Raw genomic sequence first — 24,226 nt, 5'->3', positions numbered from 1 at the left:
AGACTATTTACATAGGGAACCTGGCTTGACAAGGAGGGAGACGATCATGTTTGCAAAACTCTACAGAGTTAACACTATTGTACTCAGGATGCTAGAATTTGTCCAGAGTCAAATAGTGGCGACACTGTGAACATTGCTTCCACCTCACCTGACCAATAATCTTAAGGTACATTAATAAAAGTATTATCCAACGATACCGACCAGTGATACGACTGGATCGAGATCGTTGTTTAGTTGTCGCGTGGTTGCTGGAGAGCTGTCACACAGACAGCTCTCCAGCGACCAAAAAAGAGCAAGTCCCATCTGGGTAAAAGCGCTTTGCCACACTCACGATGTTTACCATTGTAAATGTAATTTTAAAAATTACAAAAAAACCTTACACTCCGGTGTGTGAAACGTCCATCGCCGTCAACTTCCCGTACTGTGGCAGCCCTAAAGCACAGCACAGCGTTTATTATTAAGTCAACGGTGTGCTCAGCTTTACGGGCGTTAATCACAGTGTCAGTGCGGAAAGATGACGGCGAGGGACGTGGTAGACACCTTTTTATATTTGTGGGGTATTGTTCACTTTTTATGTGAGTGTTTAAAACAGTGCGCTAGTAACCCAATATTCCCTTGTTTAAAACAAAGACATCGCTGGATCGGTCTAAACTCGCCGATCCAACAATGACAGCGTCTGATCAGTTACCCAAAAAAAATTCCAAATCATTCGCTGACACCAAAAAACTCACAGCAGGGGCTCAATCGTTTTACGATTTCAGAAAAGATAACGTTGGTTACACATAAGAAACCAACTTTATCTATACTGAAATCGTTGTGTGATGGTACATTGTTAAAAACTTGACATATTGAGCAATGCTGTTTGTGTTTGTAACATCTGAGTACAATGAGCGACAGCCCTATAAAAAAAGGAAATAAAAAAGTGATACAATATTGTCACACATTGCACATCAGGTGTTACAAAGACAAGATTTGTGTGTACGGCGCAAGGTGTGATTTGGTGCAAACTTTATTTGAGACAATAAAAACCAAATTTTTTTTGAAAAAATATAACAAATTTATTTAGGGTACAAAAATAAAATTGGGGAAAATGTTTTTATGGGGTACCAATATCCGCAACTAAAGGGGATTCATATCCCACAGTTTTTTGGGGTGTAAAGGAGACCGAGGAGGAGGAGGACGAGGGGGAGGAAGCAGCATACTCTATCACACTAGACGGGATGCCGACATCAATCCAGGAAGTGGATGGTGGTGAGATAAGCAAAGAAGGAGGTGAGGGAGGAGGAGGGACGACCAGTGTCCTTGGCTGGCTACTCCGGCTCGACCCAGGCTGTGTTGATGGTGTACTCCTCGTTGACCCAGGCTGGGTACTGGGTGTGCTCCGTGTAGACCCAGCCTGGGTACTTGGTGTGCTCCGGGTCGACCCGGGGTGTTTTCTGGTGGTACTTAGGGGAGCAGCCATAGCCAAGGACGTAGTGGTTGTTGTTGTCGTCGTTCGCTTCTTCTTCTTTTTCCTCCTCTCTCCCTCTGGGTGTGGGTCGGCACCCTGTCTGTGTCCCCTTGAAGGCCTGTCAGGCTCAGAACTTTGGGGCTCTGTTCTGTGGTGGCGGTGGCCCTCAGCACGCGGAGCTCTGTGGTGGTGCTCTGCAGCAGGAGTCGGAGTCATGGCAGCCAGCGATGGTACTGCGGGCATATTTGTCGCTGACTGCATGACCCGAGCCTGCTGCAGAGCACTGACATATAAATTGTTGCAGCCCTGCATGAACGAAATCTGGAGTTCCGGCGTAAGATGTTCAACCATGCCGTTGTGAATGGCAGTAAAAAAAAATGTTTGGCCGGCCTCGAGAGATCCGTTTCGATGTTTTCAAGACGCCGTTCGATATTGCACATTTTATCGCACAGCGCCTTGAAACCATTCTGAAATACGGTGCTCAGATGTAAAAATTCGGACATGGGCGCCCTGTCCGAGGCCCGCTGACGCTGTCGGGAAGACCCAAAGGAAGGAACGCCAGAGGCCTCGGCCAGGGGAACATCTGATGGACCGGCTGCCGGTTCGCCAGATTGTGTTGGTGCAGACCTGCTCTCGCTGTGGGATGGCTGCGACAGTTCAGATGGCGCTTCACAAAGGACCGCTCCAGAGGGTCGGACAGTCTCGCGGGTGCTGCTGTGTGTTCTGTGAAAACATAAGGAAACCATTAGTATACAAAATATCACATTTCACATGCGTCATTAAACTTTACCGCCAGGTATCCATTGCCGCCATAAATATTAAACTATTTTTAATATTGACACTGCATATGCACCATCAATATTAAAAAAAAGGTATTTATTTATTTCTAAATAGTCAACCAAGGTTGTGGTTTGCAATGCCAGACAATTATGCTTACGTTGGAACTGCCATGACGTCACGGTCATGTGACCGAGACGTCATCACAGGTCCTGCGAGCTGAGCAACCATGGGAACATAACCTGCCTTGCAGTAGAATGTATGCCGTATCTATTATATTTTACTTTTTTGTGTATAAAAAATCGTGGATACACCTGGATGGGCAATATACTACTCCACTATGAAATATTGGCTGGGCTTGGACAATCTACTATTTTTATGTATACTTCAGATTTTAGTGAAACTGCTAAAAGTCAAGCTCACCATTGCAGTAATCCCAGAAGGGAGCCGCTGTGTCAAGTGTGAGAAGACCAGAAATGAATTACAAATTCAAGGTCAACGAGGTGTGAAAAGTAAAAACAAAATTCACTTTAATCAAAAGCAGAGGATGAAACATCTGCACAATACAATAAAAACACTATCTACGCGTTTCAGGTCTGATGTTCCCTGTCACCTGAAACGCGTAGATAGTGTCTATTGCATTGTGCTGATGTTTCATCCTCTGCTTATGATTGAAGTGGATAAAAGTATGTATTTTTTACTTTTCACACCTCGGTGAACTTGCCTTTTTTTCTTCATTTCTATACTTGGGACTTGCCAAAATAAATGGCTGGGCAATAAGCAACGTGGCTGGAATGTAGTATGTGAATATGCATGTTGTAAAAACTAGGTGTGTGCATAGGTACTATACTTACTCTCTGCTTTCAAGGACCGGTCGCAAGAACTGCAGTATACGGTTATACTTGTACACCGAGGTCCTTGAAGCGGCAGCACCACTACGAGTCTGTCCCTCCTTTTTCAGGCCCCTCCGGAAGCGGTCCTTCATGGAGCGCCATCTGGTCTTCAATTGTTTAACTGTGTATTAAAAATAAAAAATAAAAAAGGTTTTAGATAATATATTGAAAACGATTACGCAACCGTGTGCAATCCCAATAGAAGACATCACAGACGGTTGTGTAATCCTGGCATGATGGGTCACAGCAGCATTTTGGAAATACTTACGTAAACTAGTTTTGGCCTTTGGTGAAGCGCTGTCGAAGCCATCCCACAGCAATTGTGCCACCTCCAACCACAGACGCCGCAATATGCCCTGGTCCGCGTGCTGGGGGTCACGGCTGTCCCACAACGGGCCCCGTGCTTCTATTGATGCCACCATAAGGTCGATATTAAGTGGCTCATCCAGGGCCCGTTGTGAAACCTAAAAAAAAATAGAAAATATTAATGTTTGAAAGATAAAAAAAATTGTCCCTACCTCCTCCACCGCCACCTACTACACACAACACCACAACCTCCCACCACCCCCCATACCCGCAAAAAATAAAAAAATAAAAAAATTATAGGTTTGAAAGAAATACTTACGCTCCGTCCTGCAACCACAGCTTGGCCCCGTGGTCCCTGCTGCTGCTCCCTCTCTTCCTCCTGGTTCTCCTCCTCACTTGAAGAAGCCTGCAAAATAGTTTACCAAAAAGTTGAGTGACCCATCTACAAATGACAGCGAATATAGTAAGCAATAGTAGATCATGGACTCACCGGACTCCTCAGCGGTGGGGTATTGCTGGAATCACTGCCGCTGGCCATGACTAATAATGCAAATCTGAAATAAAGAACAAAATAACATTGATACTATGCTCCTATGCACAATCCAGCAATAAATAAATAAAAAAAAAAAAAAAAGTCATTTAAACCACAAAGAACATTGCACTCCAACTGAACTAACGCTGAGCAAACAACACTGCCACATTGATTAGATTAAAGAAACAATGGCAGAGACAACCCAATGCCAGAGTACAAAAGCCTAAAGATAAGAAAACTAATCTACAACAGACCCTATGTAGTAATCACAAAAAAGTTTTTTTTTTTTTTTTTTTTTTAAAGTACAGAATGAACGGAGCAACACAAAAAACACAATTTTTTTTTTGTAAGTAACAACAACACCCAAAAATTAAGGGCATAAACATTAATAACACAACGTACTTTACAATAAAACCGACAGGGACAGAGACAATAAAAGGCCATACAACGCCATACATCTCAACCAGAAAACTTACAACAATGTCTTTACACAACCACAGTGCTGAACATAATACACATCTTGCAATAAAAAATTAATAAATGTAATAAAAGGGCGCAGAATCATTCTATACTACCATACTTTAATATAAAACCGACAGGGCCGGAGACTATTAAACGCCATCATATAACGCAAGAATAAAACATCACAACTGAATTCAAAAAAACACCACCAAACCAAAAAATGGAAACGAAAAATCTATCCTGGAAAGAACAATAATCAAGGCCGCAGACAATGAAACGCCATCCTATACAACGCCATACATCACAACCAGACTAAAAATACCACAATATCTTTAACCACAGTGCAGAATATAAAACACAACTTGCAATAATAATTTTAAAAAACATGTAGAAAATGCAGAGAATCATTCTATACTTACATCTCTGGACAGCGGATGAAAAGACTGTAGTAGGAGTAGATGTACTCTGTAGTGTAGCCTGCAGCAGAAGTGACAAACAATCCAACATTTTCTTTATATATGGGGGATGTTTTTCTCACTGTTTGCACTGTCTAGACACTTTTTTGTTTCTTTTTATCTAACGACGCATGCGTCGCACAACGCACGCAAAACGCACACCCACGACGCAAGTGCGTCGTCAATACGTTTCAATGGGAAATTATAACGCATTGACGACGCACGAGCGACGCAAGTGCGACGCGCGCGTTTTTTTGACGCTACAAAAATGCTACATGTAGCGTCTCCGACGCCACCCAGGTGCTGTGAAACGACGCATGCGTCGTGCGTTTTACCGAAAACGCACGACAACGCAACGCATGCGTCCCCAATGATAAAGATAGGGGCGAATGACGCATGCGTTGCCGTGCGTCGACGACGCTGCGTCGCATGACGCTAATGTGAACGTAGCCTTAAAGAGCAGAGAATGCTGGTAATGTGCCCCTTTTTAAAAACTAGGGAACCTTTAAGACCAGGGGATGCTGGTCATGTGTTAAAGCCAGGGAAAGCTGGACATGTACCTATAAGGGGCATGTGTCTTTAAGGCCAGGGAATGCGGTCATGTACCCTTAAGACCTGTGCCTTTAAGACCAGAGGCTGCTGGACAACCAGAGATTGCAGGTGTTAAGTATTAAAAAAGAGGGAACGCTAGTCCCTTTATGCTGCCGGGGTGCGTGCGGGGGAGGGGTGCGGAGGGAGGATTCTCCTCACCGAGATTCTGAGTCCCCCGTCTGGAATAGCGCTGAGTTCAGCGCTGAGTACCGCCGGTGCGATGCAGCAGCCACTTCCGGATGAGCTCGTGTCCGGAAATGGCAGGAGGATGAAGATGGCCGCCGAGAATAGAGCTCTCGTCCTGAATGAGAGGCGCCTGAATAGGGGGGCGGAGCCTGAAGAGTTCCGGGTTGCGGCCTACACAAACCCGAAGCCGGGGGCTAAATTTTTGAAGCCAGCCGGCGCCGAACGAGGGAATAAACCGCCAGATGCGCAGAGCCCTCCAACCGCTCGAGTCCCAGCACTTACCCCAGTATGCAGCTTTGTTCAGCAGGTCAGAGGTTGAGAAAAGATCCTGTGCTGTTGCTGCTGTTTGGATGGTGCAGGGATAAGAAAAGTCCTCAATCCATCGTTCCTTTAGCAGGGAGGTGGAGAGGAACCGTCCGCCTCCTTGTACCATCCGCTCTTAATAGTGGTGGTGCAGTGGGGGCTGCTCGGACGCCACACTGAAAGGTGCCTCTGTACAGCCGAGGGTAAAACCTGGTGGGCAGGGCTGCATGTCCGGCAATAGGCCTGGCTGCAGAAGAGGATACTGAAGGAGAAACTCCAGTGCTCGTCTGATAAGGGAGGGGGGAGATCGGTGCCCTTCAAGGGGCCCGTCGCCCCTAAAATCAGCTCAGGCAGTGGCTTCCTACGTCGCAGGAGAGGATACGGAGAGGTGAAACTCCCGTGCTCGCCTGTTGTTGGTTCGGGGGAGATCGGAACATGAAAGAATCCGTCGCCCCCTTCGTCCGTTGTAAAAGGTTAAAGTAAAAAGAGTTCTTTGGGTCTGAATAGCAGACCCAGAACTGGTTAGCTGGGGGCCAGCAGGAGGGTGTATACTGCAGGGGAGGAGCTAACTTTCTTTGTATTACTTAGTGTCAGCCTCCTGGTGGCAGCAGCATACACCCACGGTCTGTGTCCCCCAATGAGGCGAAGGAGAAATGGCCGCCACCACCGATAACAACAGGATTCACCCGGCTCTGCTGCATACCGGGCTGCTGCATCACCTCACCGGAGAAAGGGACCCCGCTTACTGCGCCACCTCTGCCGCTGTACCTCTGCCGCCACGGTAAGCCTGCATTGCGACTATTGGACGCACCCCCCATTTTCCCCCCTTTTTTGGGGGGGAAAAAGTGCATCTTGTAGTCCGAAAAATACGGTAATTGTAATCTGGCCTCCGATAGATGGGTGTCCCGCTTTATAAAATCTTGTAGTAGGTCTAGACCCGTGGTAATTCAGAGGGTTCCTCCATGGGATTTGAATCTGGTGTTAGAGGCTCTAACTAGTGATCCATTTGAACCTTTGCAGGAATCATCAATAAAAATACTAACTCTTAAGACAGTACTTCTGGTGGCGTTGACATCAGCCTGTAGGGTGAGTGACTTGCAAGCCCTATCTATTTCCCCTCCTTACACGCAGATATTTGATGACAGAGTAGTACTCAGACCAGATCCGGCATATCTGCCGAAAGTAGTACTCAAGTTCCATAGAAGCCAGGAAATTGTGTTAATCTCTTTTTGTGATAATCCCAAGAACCCAGGGGAAGAGATATTTCATACACTGGATGTAAGAAGAGCTATTTTGCAGTACAGATCTTTGACTAGTCAGTGGAGGAAGGATCAGTCCTTATTTGTAGCTTTCCAGAGTAGCAGGAAGGGATATGGGGTATCCAAGGGTACTATTGCTAGGTGGATTAGGGAGGCCATTTCCTTATCCTATGCTTCTCGTGGTGCCCCGATCCCTGAAGGCATCAAGGCTCACTCCACCAGAGCTGTGGCTACTTCCTGGGCAGAAAAAGCAGAGGTATCGATTGATCAAATTTGTAAGGCCGCTACCTGGTCCTCACCGTCTACCTTCTTTAGACACTACCGGACTAGATCTATCCTCCTCAACTGACCTTACCTTTGGTAGAACGGTGCTACAAGCGGTGGTCCCTCCCTAAGGTGTTTCTTTCTCCAAAAATCTCTCAGGTGTGCTGTCATGGGAGACGGGAAAACACCAAGGTTACTTACTGGTAGCCGGTTTTTCCAGAGCCCATGAAAGCATCTGTATATTCCCTCCCTTCTTTTTTTTTCACCCTTTGGTGCGCACTTTTAGCTGGGTGTTTTTTGTTTTTATTATGATGTGGTGGTAGATTGCCATGTGTACTAACCAAGGGGGCCTCTCATGCTCTGAAAACCAAATGAAGCGAGGGAGAGGTACCGCCCTTTTATTTCAGTAGGTTTCCTGTCCCGACTGGGCGGATCCCTCTCTCAGGTGTGCCGTCATGGGCTCCGGAAAAACCGGCTACCAGTAAGTAACCTTGGTGTTTTAAATTTTCCTCGGGCGGTGCTTCCGCACATTCATGTCCCGACGTTCTTCAGCAAAATGGTGCTGGAAGCAAAGCATGCTCAGATCAACCTTACGGTCTCCACCAGAATGGCGGCGCCTGCGCAGATCGAGAACTCATTGTCATTGTGCCGAGATCCCAATCTGCGCATGCGTAACCATTGACACTATTTTGCTGGAGACCGCCGAAGATTAATCTGAGCATGCGCCATTTTGCTGGAGAACGCCGGGATATGAATGTGCACAAGCGTGGAGAGGTCATAGCAGAGCCGAAAACTCTACAGACAGTCCTGGCCGGTGTACGAAGAGGCTATTGTACCAAAACTTCTAAGGGGAATTAAACAAGAACCAGGCTACAGATTTCCCCCCTACAGGTATCCATTAAATCATAACAACAGCCCTTATGGCCATACCTTTACAGGTTAAATCGTGATGACAGGTTCTCTTTAAAGACACGTGACACCTGTGATAGGGCTGCAACGTGACTGTGGTGGTCATCTGGAACCTGGCCGCTCAAATGTGTCCCCCAAAAAAGTGTCTGAAATTTTAAAGGCCCATTCCGCCCTCCCCCCCATATGCAATCCCTGGTTGTTGGGTTGGGTCCTGTACTGAAGTTTCACTCCACCAACTACAATGGGGCTGACCTGCAATTCCAAACACCGTCACCAAGCAAGAGTGGCACTGTTTCTACAAAGGAATAAATATTCTGAGTATTGTGGGAAAATGCTGCAGGACGGCGTTACTACTCCAGAAGCATGGAGCCATATATAAAAGTTCCTCCATAAAAGAGGGCAGAATCTGGTTTATCAATCTTTTATTGAATTGGGAACACAAGAGTAAATGAAGCTCACACACGTCAGAGCAGAGTACACACAATGACCCAAGAACATACAGATGAAGGCTGGGCTCAGACTAATGATAGCTGCTTGCTGTAGAAACAGTGCATGCTGCGATGATGAACATCGGTCAGTGTGAGATCTGCTGCCCACAGACAAGAAACAGGCTGGTGTGAACGCTGCCGTAGGCATCAAATACAGAACGCTGGAGTGCAAGTGCCGAAAGTATACCAGAAGATCTCACACCTATGTTCTGCGAGGAGCTGAGGGCTGTGACAGGAGCAGGCACCAGCAATGGTGGAGGAGGCCATGGCACCTGGAACACACAATATTATCATCTCACGTAAGGAAGATATCCTGGAACCTTAACGTCTGTCACAAGAGTGGCCAAACCTGCAATACAGTCCCAGAGATCTGTACTTTTATGTTCTTTGGGGGCGTGGCTCTCAGGATAATGTACAGCGACCTAAAGACACGCTCCTGAGGATCCTGCGAGCCACCGCCCCCGAGTAAAGACTCTTAAAATGAAAAGTAATGTGAAGGTGCATATCTCTGTACGCATATGGCGGATTTAAAAACAACAAAAACAGAATAGTCAGGGGAGTAGTTGGAATAAAATAAGAGCAAAAACTGGCAAGTCCTCAAGTGAATGCGCTATGAAACCAATCATTTGTTATTTAGCTTATTGCACTTACTGAGTTTTTTTTTTTTTTTTTTAATTTTGATATACGTAGAAACTTTTATATATTATAGGTTGAAGTCAATGGACTTGTGTATTAGCAACCTTAAAAATTATTAATATATTTTTTCAAATAAATTTGAATTTTGGGGAAAACTTTTTTTTTTTTTTTTTTTTTTTACCTCCCCACAACAAAAGCCTTTATTAAATGTATAATTATATTATTAAACATGCCGTACTATTACACCAGTCCACAAGAACTGTAAAATCTGTACAATGTAATAGTACACTGCATAGCGGGAATAGGTTAACGTGCCCGATAATACCCCTCTAACTTCTGAGCTGCACAGAGTTGTTCTTTAGGCCGATTTCACACATCTTGATATTACCGGTACCAGACATATCTGTGTCCGTGTGCAATACTTGTGGCAACCATGTGCCGCATCAGTACCACACATCCTGGCACCTGAGAAGCAGCGATACTGTTAGCGCTGTTTCCCAGTGCCGGGTGCTGAAGACCGCTCTAAAAGGCCACTACTTTTAATTTAAAACATTATATTGTCGAAGTGACATAAATCGATAAACACATTACAGGGCAAACATCACAAAATGTCACCTTACCTCAAACAGTGACTGCACGGCCATTTTTCACAATAATCTGCCGGCAAATGGACTGGACCACTTCTGAGGTGGTACCCTGACCCCCAATATCTGGAGTGTGCATCTGTCACGAAAAGAGAAGCAATCCATACACCGCTTCCGAAAATGCAAAGATCCAACCTCCTGCCACTAACAGCAGCTTGTATTCTGCATGTGATATAGTCTGTAATGGGGAAATGGCTGCCATCTTTGTACAGGTGCTTCTCACTAAATTAGAATATCAAAAAGTTAATTTATTTCAGTCCTTAAATAGAAAAAGTGAAACTTATATAGAGTCATTACAAACTGTGATCTTCACGTGTTTATTTCTGTTAATGTTGATGATTATGGCTTACAGCCAATGAAAACCCAAAAGTCATTATCTCAGTAAATTAGAATACTTTATAACACCAGCTTGAAAAATGATTTTAAAATCCGAAATGTTGGCCTACTGAAAAGTATGTTCAGTAAATGCACTCAATACTTGGTCGGGGCTCACTGTGCATCAATTACTGCATCAATGCGGCGTGGCATGGAGGCGATCAGCCTGTGGCATTGCTGAGGGGTTATGGAAGCCCAGGTTGCTTTGATAGCAGCCTTCAGCTCGTCTGCATTGTTGGGTCTGGTGTATCATCTTCCTCTTCCTTTCAAGGCTGCAGTTATCCCAGTTGCTTGTGCACCTTTTTCTACCACACTTTTTCATTCCACTCCCCTTTCCATTAATATTCTTGGATACAGCACTCTGAACAGCCGATGTCTTTAGCAATGGCCTTTTGTGGTTTACCCTCCTTGTGGACTGTGTCAATCACTGCCTTCTGGACATCTGTCAAGTCAGCAGTCTACCCCATGATTGTGGAGCTACTGAAACAGACTAAGGGACCTTTCTAAACAATTAGGAAGCCTTTACACGTGTTTTATGTTAATTATTCTAATTTACTGAGATAATGACTTTTGGGTTTTCATTGGCTGTAAGCCATAATCATCAACATTAACAGAAATAAACACTTGAAATAGATCAGTCTGTCTGTACTGACTCTATATATGAGTTTCACGTTTTGTATTGAAGAACTGAAATAAATTCACTTTTTAATAATATTCTAATTTAGTGAGAAGTAGCTGTATGTGTAGGGTCATGGTGATGGCTGCTGGGCAAGAGGCAGTGGTCAGTTATAGGGGGTCGCACGGTGTGGTCCACCTGGTGCAGGGCCAAGGACCTGCTGAACTTACCCGATGCTCATTCATACTGCCCAGGATAGCCTTACGAATGGAGGCCGCGTAACTGTGCAACCTGCAAAAACAAGAGAAGCTTCATCACACCCTATACGCCAACTACAGAACCGATCAGTGTATACAGTATACAGACAGGAGGATTAGTGAGGCGCCGCTCGTACTTTAGATGGTCCAACATCATGCAGCTGGCCAGCAGCATCGCAGTGGGGTTGGCAATGTTCTTGTTGGCTATGCTCTTCCCAGTATTCCTGGTTGCCTAAAAGATAAAGGAGTCAGGGAGATTTGTGATGCAGAAATTCAGATACCAGGCGATTGTTGCTTTGGGCTCCAGTGCTCTAAGGGTGCCCATTTCATGGGGTTGGACCCAATGAACCATGGCTCAGCTACTAGACTTCCATGGAAGCTTCGTTTGTAGAGATGGGCAGACCCCTAAGTGTTGGGATCCGGGGGGTTAGGCTGAACAGTTAAAAAAAAAGTTTGGGTGTGGGTACCAGAACAGTACCGGGATCCCTTCACTTGAATGGGGGGCACAAACATCCAGTGTTTGCTATGCTGGCTTCTGATCAGTGGTAAAATCATTACCCCCAGTCAGACTACCGTGGTTCCCACGATGTCAAATGACAATGTGAGCCTGCAGCTTTTATTGGAGATAGAAAGTTTACCTCCGGTCACTGGTGTTGGCTGATGGGACTACTGCTCCCATCAGCCTTTACCGGCTGCTGCTAATAACAGCAAAAGCAGGCGGCGGCTGATGGGAGCATTCATCAGCCGTAACATGCACTCCAAATAAATTTAAAAAACGGTGCGCGTTCTCCTGTATTTCTGATAACAAGCCAGGCAAAACTGACAGCTGGGGGCTGCAACCATCAGCTGTCAGCGTTAGTGTCACTGATCGCTGCTCCGTGGCGTCACTTATTCGTCACGTGCCTGCTCTCACACGTGACTTGGGGTTGTGCCTGCAAGGGTTAATCTCTCCCCACTCTGTTATGGACCTGGTGGTTAGGAGCACCCGAAAAGACCTGATGGTTAAACTAACAAAGGACAAGTTCTGGGAAGTGGGAGCTCTGCTGACCGCAACCCCTAATCCTATCACACACACTAGAAATAGCCGTGGAGCGTTCCTGACTCTCCCTAGACGCCTCTTCACAGCCTAAGAGCTAACTAGCCCTAGAGATAGAAAATAAAGCCTACCTTGCCTCAGAGAAATTCCCCAAAGGTAAAGGAAGCCCCCCACATATATTGACTGAGTTAAGATGAAAGTCACAAACACAGAAATGAAACAGGTTTCAGCAAAGGGAGGCCAGACTTACTAAACAGACAGAGGATAGGAAAGGTATCTTTGCGGTCAGCACAAAAAACTACAAAAAGACCACGCAGAGTGTGCCAAAAGACCTCCGCACCGACTCACGGTGCGGAGGTGCCACTCTGCATCCCAGAGCTTCCAGCTAGCAAGGCAAAATCATGATAGCAAGCTGGACAAGAAAACAATGAACAAATAATAAACTGGCAGGGACTTAGCTTCTGCTGGAGTAGACAGGTCACCAGAAAGATCCAAGACCGAACTGAACCAGTACTAGAACATTGACAGCTGGCATAGAGTAACGATCTGAGTGGAGTTAAATAGAGCAGCCAGCCAAAGAATAAACTAAATCACCTGTGGAAGGAACCTCAGAAGCAGCAGCTCCACTCACAGCCACCAGAGGGAGTCCATGGACAGAACTCGCCGAAGTACCATTCATGACCACAGGAGGGAGTTCGATAACAGAATTCACAACACCACTCTCAGTCCAGCATTCAACCTCTGTCCTATGCTGTAATGGGAGCATAAATCACACACCGACCCAGGCCACACACCCGCTCATACGCGCTGCCACCACTCATCGAATACACGGGCGATGAGTCCCAGAAATAACTAATCAAAATATGTTTATCACTCATAAGGCTCACACACCTCTAGGCTATGGATTTTTTAGAACATTCAAGGTTCAACTTACTAAAGTTTATACTTTAATAGAAAAAGGTTCAATGCTTACAATACGAAAAAGGTATAAAAATATGATAATAAAAAGACATACAACTTATGCAAAACAGTATCAAATAAACAGGAGAAAACTTACAGAAATCATCTAACTTGTAGTCTGCTTTCTGCTCCCTGAGGGGGGGTGAATGTAGTTGTGGAACACATCAGTTTTTCAGGCTGCCCTCACATGTGAACACCATTCTCTGTCTGCAGCCTAAATTTATAACTTTGGTCTGAGGTCAGGTTTCTAGACCGGCCCCTCAGGCCAATATCATAACTGCTGCCTGTTTGATTGGGCCACGGCCGCGCTACTAATGAATATATATTATTTTCCCCTGTGACACGTGTGAAATGGTTCCCAGGGATACCTTCCCAATTAGCATCTCCCCTCCAAGACCTCAGAGGTGTCAAGTGTTCCTTTTGTTCTTTGGCCTTAGCCAGACCCCCTAGTGAGATCTGGAGACAGAATTCTTACGGTACAGTCACACTAAGCGACGCTGCAGCGATACCGACAACGATGTCGATCGCTGCAGCGTCGCTGTTTGGTCGCTGGAGAGCTGTCACACAGACAGCTCTCCAGCGACCAACGATCCCGATGTCCCCGGTAACCAGGGTAAACATCGGGTTACTAAGCGCAGGGCCGTGCTTAGTAACCCGATGTTTACCCTGGTTACCAAACATTACATACATACTTACATTCCATGTCTGTCCTCCGGCGCTGTGCTCTCCTCAGCACTGTCAGCGCCGGTCAGCCGGAAAGCAGAGCGGTGACGTCACCGCTGTGCTTTCCGGCTGGCTGGCGCTGACACAGGATGCAGGAGGAGGGCAGAGAAGCAGAGCGCCGGAGGACAGACAGCTGAAGATAAGTATGTAGTGTTTGTTTTTTTAATGTTTACGCTGGTAACCAGGGTAAATATCGGGTTACTAAGCGTGGCCCTGCGCTTAGTAACCCGATGTTTACCCTGGTTACCAGTGAAGACATCGCTGGATCGGTGTCACACACGCCAATCCAGCGATGTCAGCGGGAAGTCCAGCGACGAAATAAAGTTCTGGACTTTCCTCAGCGACCAACGATCTCCCAGCAGGGGCCTGATCGTTGGTTGCTGTCACACATAACGATTTCCTTAACGATATCGTTGCTACGTCACAAAAAGCAACAATATCGTTAATGATATCGTTATGTGTGACGGTACCTTTACTCTTCCCAAGGAAGTACATATTAACACCTAGGTGCCACTGGCCTTCAGGACAGATGCTACATTATCACTGGTCACTACACACATATAGATATATATAATATATATACACATATTCCACCACAGTTAGCAAGGTTTGTTATCAATAGAGGGGTCCACACAATGTTTAATTATTTAAATAAATAAACACACAACAAGAATAAAGTCTTTTATTTGACACTAGATGGTGGCCCGATTCTAACGCATCGGGTATTCTAGAATATGTATGTAGTGCACAGCCACATAGTATATAGCACAGCCCACGTAGTATATAGTAATGTGGGCACCATATCCCTGTTAAAAAGAAGAATTAAAATAAAAAAATAGTTATATACTCACCCTCCATAGGCCCCCCTGATCCAGCCCAGGCGTTTTTACCGACGCTCCTCGCGACGCTCCGGTCCCAAGAGTGCATTGCGGTCTCGCGAGATGATGACGTAGCGGTCTCGCGAGACCGCTACGTCATCATCTCGCGAGACCGCAATGCACGGACCGGTCACCGGAGAGTCGTGAGGAGCGGGAAAGGCGCCGGAAGTTGAGTATATAATGATTTTTTATTTTTTAAATTATTTTTAACATTAGATCTTTTTAATCTTTTTACTATTGATGCTGCATAGGCAGCATCATTAGTAAAAAGTTGGTCACACAGGGTTAATAGCAGCGTTAACGGAGTGCGTTACACCGCAGTATATCGCGGTCCGTTAAAGCTGCCATTAACCCTGTGTGACCACTGACTGGAGGGGAGTATGGAGCGGGCACTGACGGCAGGGCAGTAGGGGAGGGGCGGCCATTTCGTCGCCGGACTGTGCCACTGATTGGTCGTGGCTGTTTTGCCGCAACCAATCAGCGACTTGGGATTTCCGTTACAGACAAACAGAAAGACGGAAGTGACCCTTAGACAATTATATAGTAGATAAACACACTTTTACTCTTATTTAAAAACAAAAACACAGTTATGCTCACCTAATGCCCATTCCATCCAAGCCCTCGTCTGCTGTAATAAAACAAAAATAAAAAACAACCATATCCCTCACCTGTCTGTCGTTCTGTCCCACGCCATAATCCATGTCTGGGGATGAACAGTTTTCAACCTGAATGGTGCCAAGATGCGACCGTCCAGGCTGAAAATCACTGATGAATGAGCTGCTGGGAGCGCAGCGTCAGTGACCTCATCGAGGGTACCGCAAGTCACTGATGCTGTGTTCCCAGCTGGGCCAATGAACTGTGGGGACCTCGGTGACATCATCGCTCGCACAGTAAGGAAAAGTCTCGCCGTGCAGCTGTGAGTTCACCGAAGTTCCCTGGGAGAAATTTCTCATGCTGAATTGTGGTGAACTCACCCCTACACCATGAGACCTTTTTCTAATTGTGCTAGCAGTGTTCACCATAGTTCAGGGGCGTGCTCGCTGCAGCTCATTCTTCCTTGCTTCTCAGCATGAACAGTTGCATGATGTCACTTTTCTTGTAGCACAAATGGATAACGGCATGGGACACTATGAATTACAGCCACACATCCATCCATCCTTCATCCATCCATCCCACGCAGCTTCAGTGACCGGAGGTAACCTCGATGACGTCACCGCTAGTCACTGATGCTGTTTTCGAAGCAGCTCATTCCTCAGTGATTCTCAGCCTGAACAGTCGCATCTTGGCATCGTCCAGGTTGAAAACTGGTTATCCCCCAGACATGGATTACGGCGTGGGACAGAACGTCAGACAGGTGAGGGATATTGTTGTTTTTTTATTTTTGCTTTATTACAGGAGACAATGGCTTCAATGGAATGGCCATTAGGTGAGTAAAACTGTGTTTGCTATTTTTTAATAAAAAAGGATGTGTTTTGTTTTATTTCTAATAAAATACTTTATTCTGGTTGTGTCTTCATTTATCAAATAACTACAGGATTAGTAATGAATAGGTGTTTTATAGACGCCTGAATATACAAGGAAAAGTTTTTGTTTCAGCTCACCCTTGCAGATCTCATTCGCTGTGGTTTAGGAGTCAGTCCGAGCACGGAAATAGCGTTACTGCCAACGCTGGCAACTTTAGAAGAAAGGATTCCAGCTCGGAGCTGGAATCCTTTCTTCTCTTATAGACACGTCTCCATTAGTAATCTATGGGCTTGATGTCACCTTTGTATTGTCTGGTGACATCAACCCAACAAATATGAACCCCACTTGCCACCGCTACAGGGCAAGTGGGAAGAGTCAGGTAAAGAGCAAGAATTTGCGCATCTAATAGATGTGTCTTTTCTGGGCGGCTGCAGGCTGCTATTTTTAGGCTGGGCAGCAATATCCATGGCCCCTTACCAACCTGAGAATACCAGCCCCCAGCTGTCTGTTTTAGCTTGGCCGGCAAAAAAGGAGAGGGGACCACCCACCGTTTTTTTATTTAAATAATTAAAAAAAAAAAAAAAAAAAAAAAAAAAAATCGCTTGGGGACCCTTCTATTCTTGATAACCAGCCTTGCTGAAGCTGAGGGTTGCAGCCCTCAGCTGTGAGTTTTGCCTGGATGGTTATCAAAAATACAGGGAAACCCACGCCTTTTGTTTTTCTTAAATTTAATTATTTATTTATTTATTTTTTTAGAGTGCAGGCACCAGCTGATGAATACTGCCATCAGCACTAGTCCCATCAACCGATGCCAGTGACTGGAGGTAAACCTTTTACCTCCGATCAGAGCTGCGGGCTCAGTTGGTCATTACTGATTTTACCGCCGGTCAGAAGCAGCATTTTCTGCGCTGTCATGCACATGACAGCACTCCAAACATCCAATGTTCGTGGTGCTGAACTTGAACAGTAACACAGACTTCCTGGTGAAGTCCATGTTTGGTGTCCGTACCCGTACAGTAGGTGTTTAGTACAGAAACCGAACTTTACTGTTCAGGTTCGCCCATCTCTAGTAGTGTGAAAGGGCATCTCCCCACTGACATTTTGTGAGAACCCTATAAAGATGGTCAGAGTACTGCCTGTTCTCCCAATAGGGAAAGGCCTCACCTACATAATATTTATGGCATACTCCTTAAAAAAAAAAATCTGATTAGATTACTAATTAGCATCTTACTGTTTCGAATACAGCATACACGCTGCCATAGTTCGCCCCCGGAACAAGACCGGGGCCACCGACAAGCCCAGCGCAGACGTTATTAACTATGTTCCCGTACAGGTTGGGCATCACCATAACATCGAACTGCTGGGGGTTGGACACAAGCTGCAAAAAAAAAAAAAAAGTGCATAAATAGTAAATGTGGGTGAAAGAGGGTATTAGATGCCCTAATAATGCCGGAAAAGCTGGTGCTCATTATACTGCTCCCTAAAGGCCAGGAAAGGGGGGGTCCATCAGGGTACCAGGAAGGTGGTGCCACATCCCATCCATCTGATTACTGGGGGTTCACTATGGTCTCTTTGGCAATGAATGGCCCATTGGGGGAATATTAATCTGATGTAACTACCCCACATCAGAGATACATCAGACCAGACCAAACCTGCCCTGAAAGCACTGGATGGATGTCACCATGTTTACCTGCATTGTGGTGTTGTCAACGATCATACTCTCAAAGGTGATATCGGGGTAACCGGAAGCGACCTCCTTGCAGCATTGGAGGAACAGACCGTCCCCCAGTTTCCTGCAGAGACATTGGAGAAGTTAGAAGTGCCCTGTGAGCAGAATGCAGACTGCCCATGCCATAACCTACATGATGTTGGCCTTGTGCACGGCCGTGATCTTCTTTCGTCCTTTCTCCCGGGCCAGTTTGAAAGCATAGTCGGCAATGCGCAGCGAGTTAGTACGGGTGATGATCTTTAGGCTCTCCACAACTCCGGACACGCTCTGTAATGTATGAGGACACATGTAGGTCATGCTTCACGAAGGCGAGCCTTGTATTGTGCCATCATTCATACGCTTTACACTCCCCGGCATGGACGGATTGGTAGGTCCTATGATGGGTGCCTGGCTACGGATCAGACTGAGCCAGCTCCATTCCTGGTAGATACACACTGTGTTACACAGCCGGTAGCTGCCTCTAACCTCAGAGATCTTATCTGGCTCCTGGTCTAGGAGGCACGCCTTTCTGTACAAACATCGCTGGTGCCGACAAGTTGTCTTGGCAGTCAGAAAGGGCTGTTGATGGCCTCTGAAGAAGCCATGTTGGTACTCCTGTGTAGAGCTGAGCTGATCTCTTTGGGTTCCCGCTTATTCGGCAAGCTATAGCGCCTGCTGAATAAGCTTCAGAGGGAATCTGGATACATGGAGCGTGCCGGCTGATCGGCGCCGCAGCTGTGTCACTAGTCACTATCACAGCACATGCATGGAGAGCCTGTGTATTGGCCTCTCCATGCTTCTGCTGTGACAGACACAGCCGCGACACATGCAGCTGCGGCGCTGATCAGCCGTAGCGCTCCATGTATCCGGATTCCCTCTGAAGCTTTATCAACACGCGCTATAGCTTGCCAAATAAGCGGGGACCCGAAGAAATTCGCTCGACTCTACTCCTGTGGAGCCATGGTATTGCACTATAAAGAACAAGCGATCAGACAATCCGCTAAGAGGACTAAAAAACAATACACCGTCGATTTACAACCCTTTGATAAAAAACAAAAAGACACAAAACAAGCGGTATCTGTGAACCCATACTGTAAGTAACCCCAGAATGCTGCCGACACCGGAGGAAACTATAGGTGTCATTTTATTTGGGGGATGCTTAGGGATTGAGAAGGGGGTCTCTGAGTAGTCAACAACCCCCTTAACGCACAATGAACACTAAAAACAATACACCAAAATTATTGCTCTTGGCAGAAGGGGAAAGAAAAATAAAAGCGGAAAAAAGGAATAAAAATGCCTGTTCATGAAGAGGTTAAATTTCTCCGCTTACTCTAAAAGATGAACTGGGTTTTGATAAAACAAAAGGTAAAAGTGTAATTCTCCCTCCTCCCTGGCTGCAGTCAGTCCCTCACCTCATGCTCCAGGCTGCTGTACTCTCCCTCCTCCCCAGCTGCAGTCAGTCCCTCACCTCATGCTCCAGACTGCTGTACTCTCCCTCCTCCCCAGCTGCAGTCAGTCCCTCACCTCATGCTCCAGGCTGCTGTACTCTCCCTCCTCCCCGGCCGCAGTCAGTCCCTCACCTCATGCTCCAGGCTGCTGTACTCTCCCTCCTCCCCGGCCGCAGTCAGTCCCTCACCTCATGCTCCAGGCTGCTGTACTCTCCCTCCTCCCCGGCCGCAGTCAGTCCCTCATCTCATGCTCCAGGCTGCTGTACTCTCCCTCCTCCCCAGCCGCAGTCAGTCCCTCACCTCATGCTCCAGGCTGCTGTACTCTCCCTCCTCCCCGGCCGCAGTCAGTCCCTCACCTCATGCTCCAGGCTGCTGTACTCTCCCTCCTCCCCGGCCGCAGTCAGTCCCTCATCTCATGCTCCAGGCTGCTGTACTCTCCCTCCTCCCCGGCCGCAGTCAGTCCCTCACCTCATGCTCCAGGCTGCTGTACTCTCCCTCCTCCCCGGCCGCAGTCAGTCCCTCACCTCATGCTCCAGGCTGCTGTACTCTCCCTCCTCCCCGGCCGCAGTCAGTCCCTCACCTCATGTTCCAGGCTGCTGTACTCTCCCTCCTCCCCGGCCGCAGTCAGTCCCTCACCTCATGCTCCAGGCTGCTGTATTCTCCCTCCTCCCCAGCTGCAGTCAGTCCCTCACCTCATGCTCCAGGCTGCTGTACTCTCCCTCCTACCCGGCCGCAGTCAGTCCCTCACCTCATGCTCCAGGCTGCTGTACTCTCCCTCCTCCCTGGCCGCAGTCAGTCCCTCACCTCATGCTCCAGGCTGCTGTACTCTCCCTCCTCCCCAGCTGCAGTCAGTCCCTCATCTCATGCTCCAGGCTGCTGTACTCTCCCTCCTACCCGGCTGCAGTCAGTCCCTCACCTCATGCTCCAGGCTGCTGTACTCTCCCTCCTCCCCGGCCGCAGTCAGTCCCTCACCTCATGCTCCAGGCTGCTGTACTCTCCCTCCTACCCGGCTGCAGTCAGTCCCTCACCTCATGCTCCAGGCTGCTGTACTCTCCCTCCTCCCCGGCCGCAGTCAGTCCCTCACCTCATGCTCCAGGCTGCTGTACTCTCCCTCCTACCCGGCTGCAGTCAGTCCCTCACCTCATGCTCCAGGCTGCTGTACTCTCCCTCCGTATTCTCCCGCACGATCAGGATGTCGATGTCCTTATGCCGGGTCTGCACACCAGGCAAGCTCTGACAGTGGATCACATTGGCGTAAAGATCTAAGCTGGTACTGAAAAATGAGAGCAAAGCACCAGAATTATAGAGGAATGAGAGGGTGACAGAACAATGCACCCTACACATATTGGAAGGCTTTAAAGCGCAACTTGTAATTTCATATAGAACCTATAGAAATGCTCGGCCTTACTGCCCCCATCCTCTGTGACAAGGAAAAACTGCTATTGGTTCACATACTGGTCTATGTCTAGGAGTGATCCCAATTATCAAGCTCTGTAGGCTACCATTAACTATTTTGAGTACAAAATTATTCTTCATGAGCATTCTCCCAGTACTACAGGTGCTAGGACTAGCTTTCCCCTCAATTCCCAGTGTGCATTGCTCCTACCAGTCTAGTGACTGAAAGCCATGCTCTATTGTGCCTGTACACAGACAGACAGTACATCAGGAATATAGGAAAAGCCCCCTCCCCCCCACTTCCTGTCTAGCAAACAAGACCCCCCCCCCCCCCCCAACTTCCTAACTACAAACTAACACCGCCCCCGAAGGCCATTACATTCATTGTCTATGGGGCTGCGGGTAAAAGCCGAGCGCAGCGCTCCACAGCTCCATAGGGTATAAATGGAGCGATGGTCCAGCATGAGCACTCCTGCTCCAGTCTAACAAGGATAAATTTGCCCACTTCTGCCAATTCATGTGGGTCCCAGCGGTTGGACCCCCATCAATCGGTGAGTTAACACCTATCCTGTGGAGAGGACATCATTTCTTTTTCACATGACAACCCGTTATGTATTGAGGACATTACCTACCTTTATGTAAGATAAGTTGTTCACTACTTTTAAATTGATGATCTTAAGGAAAGGGCATCAATGTCTGATTGGCTGGGCTCCGACACCCCCCGCTGATCAGCTGATCGGCAGGGGTGCCGGATCCTGTCTGCGATGATAATGAGACTGCTGAAAAAGGATTTCTACAGAACAAAAGGTTGAAGTCCAATTTTAAACTTACTGGCTAAAGTGAAAACTGCAAAATCTCAATTTTTTTTATAGATGGTGACCTAAAAAATGAAATAAATCACCCAATGACTAATAACATCTCTACATAGGTGATATCCCAGCTCACCTCCTCCTCCTGTACAATGACTGATAACACCTCTATATACAGTAGATAACACAGGATCCACCATTCATAATAGGTGACGTCAGCTCACCTCCTCCTCCTGTACAATGACTGATAACACCTCTATATACAGTAGATAACACAGGATCCACCATTCATAATAGGTGACGTCAGCTCACCTCCCCCTCCTGTACAATGACTGATAACACCTCTATATACAGTAGATAACACAGGATCCACCATTCATAATAGGTGATATCACAGCTCACCTCCTCCTCCTGTACAATGACTGATAACACCTCTATATACAGTAGATAACACAGGATCCACCATTCATAATAGGTGACGTCAGCTCACCTCCCCCTCCTGTACAATGACTGATAACACCTCTATATACAGTAGATAACACAGGATCCACCATTCATAATAGGTGATGTCGCAGCTCACCTCCTCCTCTCTGCACAGATTGGAGAGCATGTCCACAACACTCTCTCATAGAAGTCAATGAACACCTCCAGGCCTATGTAGCTGCTGAAAAATCATCTCTGTAAATACCGCCTATAGCATCGCAGTAAATATGGCCGCCCTCATTACCATGTCCCGCAAACAGAATTTAGAAAATCTACAACCCTGGAAACGCACATTTAGCACTGGGCAGATCTGTGTACCCAGAACGTCTGTAGCGTTTCCCTGAGGTCCATGGTCAGATCCATGTAACCGTTCCATACGGTATTTTGTGTAAAGGCCATAATCGTCCCACACCCGAGTCCTTACTGAAGATCTCCCCCGCAGTCACTTACCGGAGCAGGTTGTTCCGAGAGCGGTGAGATGGCGGCATGTTGTGGTTCGTCTCAATGTTACCTGACCATAAAAAACAGAAAGGTGCAATAATTATCAGCACGAGTGAAAACAATGCAAAGATACGAACCTGCAGGAAACTCTATAGAAGAGCGCCGTACCTTTAAGAGCCACCCTGTTCCTCCGGATGGCGGTTATGGCGTTCTGGATGTCGTCTTCGTCTGTTGTGGTGGAGTTCACATTCACCACCTCGAAATCCACCGGCACACAGGCGTGTCTGTAACAAGGGGCTGCGTTACGGGGTCTTCCCATCCTGTACACTTATCCTTAGGAGGACAGCGGGTGTATGGAGCTGAGCGCGCTATACAGGGCTGGGGTGGCTGTGCTGTACAGCCGGCATCTTCCCATAACAGCAGCGACCAGTGATGGCTCTGATCACGGCTGTTTAACCCCATCATGCCACAACCAATTTCCAATTTTGTGTTTCCATTGTTTTCCCTCCCCTTCTTCCCAGATCTATAAATCTTATTTTGAGGAATCGTGGTGACCAAAAAAAAAAACATAACAATGTTGGCGTTCTTGAATTTATTTTGTTTATAGTGTTTACTGATTGGGTTAATTATTTTAATAGATCGGACTTTTCGGAATGCGGCGTTGACACCTGTGTATTGTTTTTTTAATATCTCTAGTTTAAAAGGGAAGGGTGATGTGAACTTATGGGTTTGCCCTCATAATTTTTAAAACTTTTTAATAACTTTTTTATGGTTTTATAAAACTACAAGTTGACTCATAAAAACAAGTCCTCGAGATCAGAAAAAAAAAAAAAAAAATAGAAAAAGTTATGATTCTTGGAAGAAAGAGGATAAAAAAAAATAAAAAAAACGAAGGCGCGAAAAAGAAAATAGTTTGTGGTGCAAAAGGGGTTGAAGAACCGGAAAACTCCTTAAGACATCGGGACAAAGGACGAACCTCACCTGAAAATCTCTTTAACGTGCAGGGAAAGCTCCTGGCCGATGCCGTCTCCGGGGATCATCGTCACGGTGTGTCTTCCTCCATACTTTGCAGGAGGCGGCTGGAACAAGACACAAAGGAAAAAAAGTTATATATTGTAAGAGCGATGGAGGAAAGTCCGACACCCAGTCCGCCATCATTGCCTGAACAAGTCCTTTAAATAAGATTATTTGTCTCCCAGCACCTCCACCAATGATTATTTTGATGGGACACAGCTATGACGACAGTGTTAGAGAAGGAAGGAAACATGCCTGGCAAAGGATGACGTCAGAAAACAAGTAACACTACAGACAACGGGGGTACGACAGACATAGAAAGCACAAACACACACTCGGGGGGGCGCATACTTACTATCATGGGTTGCTGTTAAGAGACAGAGAAAAAAAAAAAAGACACAGTCAGAGACGTATATAACGGGGACTCGAGACGACGACCACTTGTAGGTGCCAAATGAAAAGGC

The 24,226-nt window shown here is 46.7% G+C and overlaps 2 protein-coding genes across 3 annotated transcripts; both read right to left on the bottom strand.

The window, feature by feature from the left end:
- Positions 1-1,090: 1,090 nt before the first annotated feature.
- On the bottom strand, positions 1,091-8,658 carry LOC138662614 (uncharacterized). Of its 2 annotated transcripts, XM_069748437.1 has the most exons (6): positions 4,840-8,658; positions 3,917-3,980; positions 3,746-3,832; positions 3,389-3,584; positions 3,082-3,241; positions 1,091-2,173 (listed from the first exon to the last, which is right to left on the bottom strand). In XM_069748437.1, exons 2-6 carry the CDS (start codon positions 3,962-3,964, stop codon positions 1,663-1,665), a joined length of 1,002 nt encoding a protein of 333 aa, XP_069604538.1. In that variant the 5' UTR covers positions 3,965-3,980; positions 4,840-8,658; the 3' UTR covers positions 1,091-1,662. The 2 variants fall into 2 exon arrangements, with proteins under 2 accessions (XP_069604538.1, XP_069604537.1); XM_069748436.1 differs by having other exon boundaries at positions 3,917-8,658.
- Positions 8,659-8,792: 134 nt separating this feature from the next.
- LOC138662613 (isocitrate dehydrogenase [NAD] subunit gamma, mitochondrial-like) lies at positions 8,793-23,876 on the bottom strand. The gene is made up of 11 exons (XM_069748435.1): positions 23,730-23,876; positions 22,917-23,032; positions 22,758-22,818; positions 20,761-20,893; positions 18,327-18,460; positions 18,155-18,257; positions 17,696-17,842; positions 11,541-11,635; positions 11,377-11,437; positions 10,132-10,234; positions 8,793-9,147 (listed from the first exon to the last, which is right to left on the bottom strand). The coding sequence occupies exons 1-10, from the start codon at positions 23,786-23,788 to the stop codon at positions 10,133-10,135; spliced, it is 1,011 nt and encodes a 336-aa protein (XP_069604536.1). The 5' UTR covers positions 23,789-23,876; the 3' UTR covers positions 8,793-9,147; position 10,132.
- Positions 23,877-24,226: the final 350 nt, after the last annotated feature.

The sequence above is a fragment of the Ranitomeya imitator genome, chromosome 2 (genome assembly GCF_032444005.1).
Source record: "Ranitomeya imitator isolate aRanImi1 chromosome 2, aRanImi1.pri, whole genome shotgun sequence".
NCBI lineage: Eukaryota > Metazoa > Chordata > Amphibia > Anura > Dendrobatidae > Ranitomeya > Ranitomeya imitator.
This window is presented reverse-complemented; position numbering and strand designations above follow the sequence as displayed.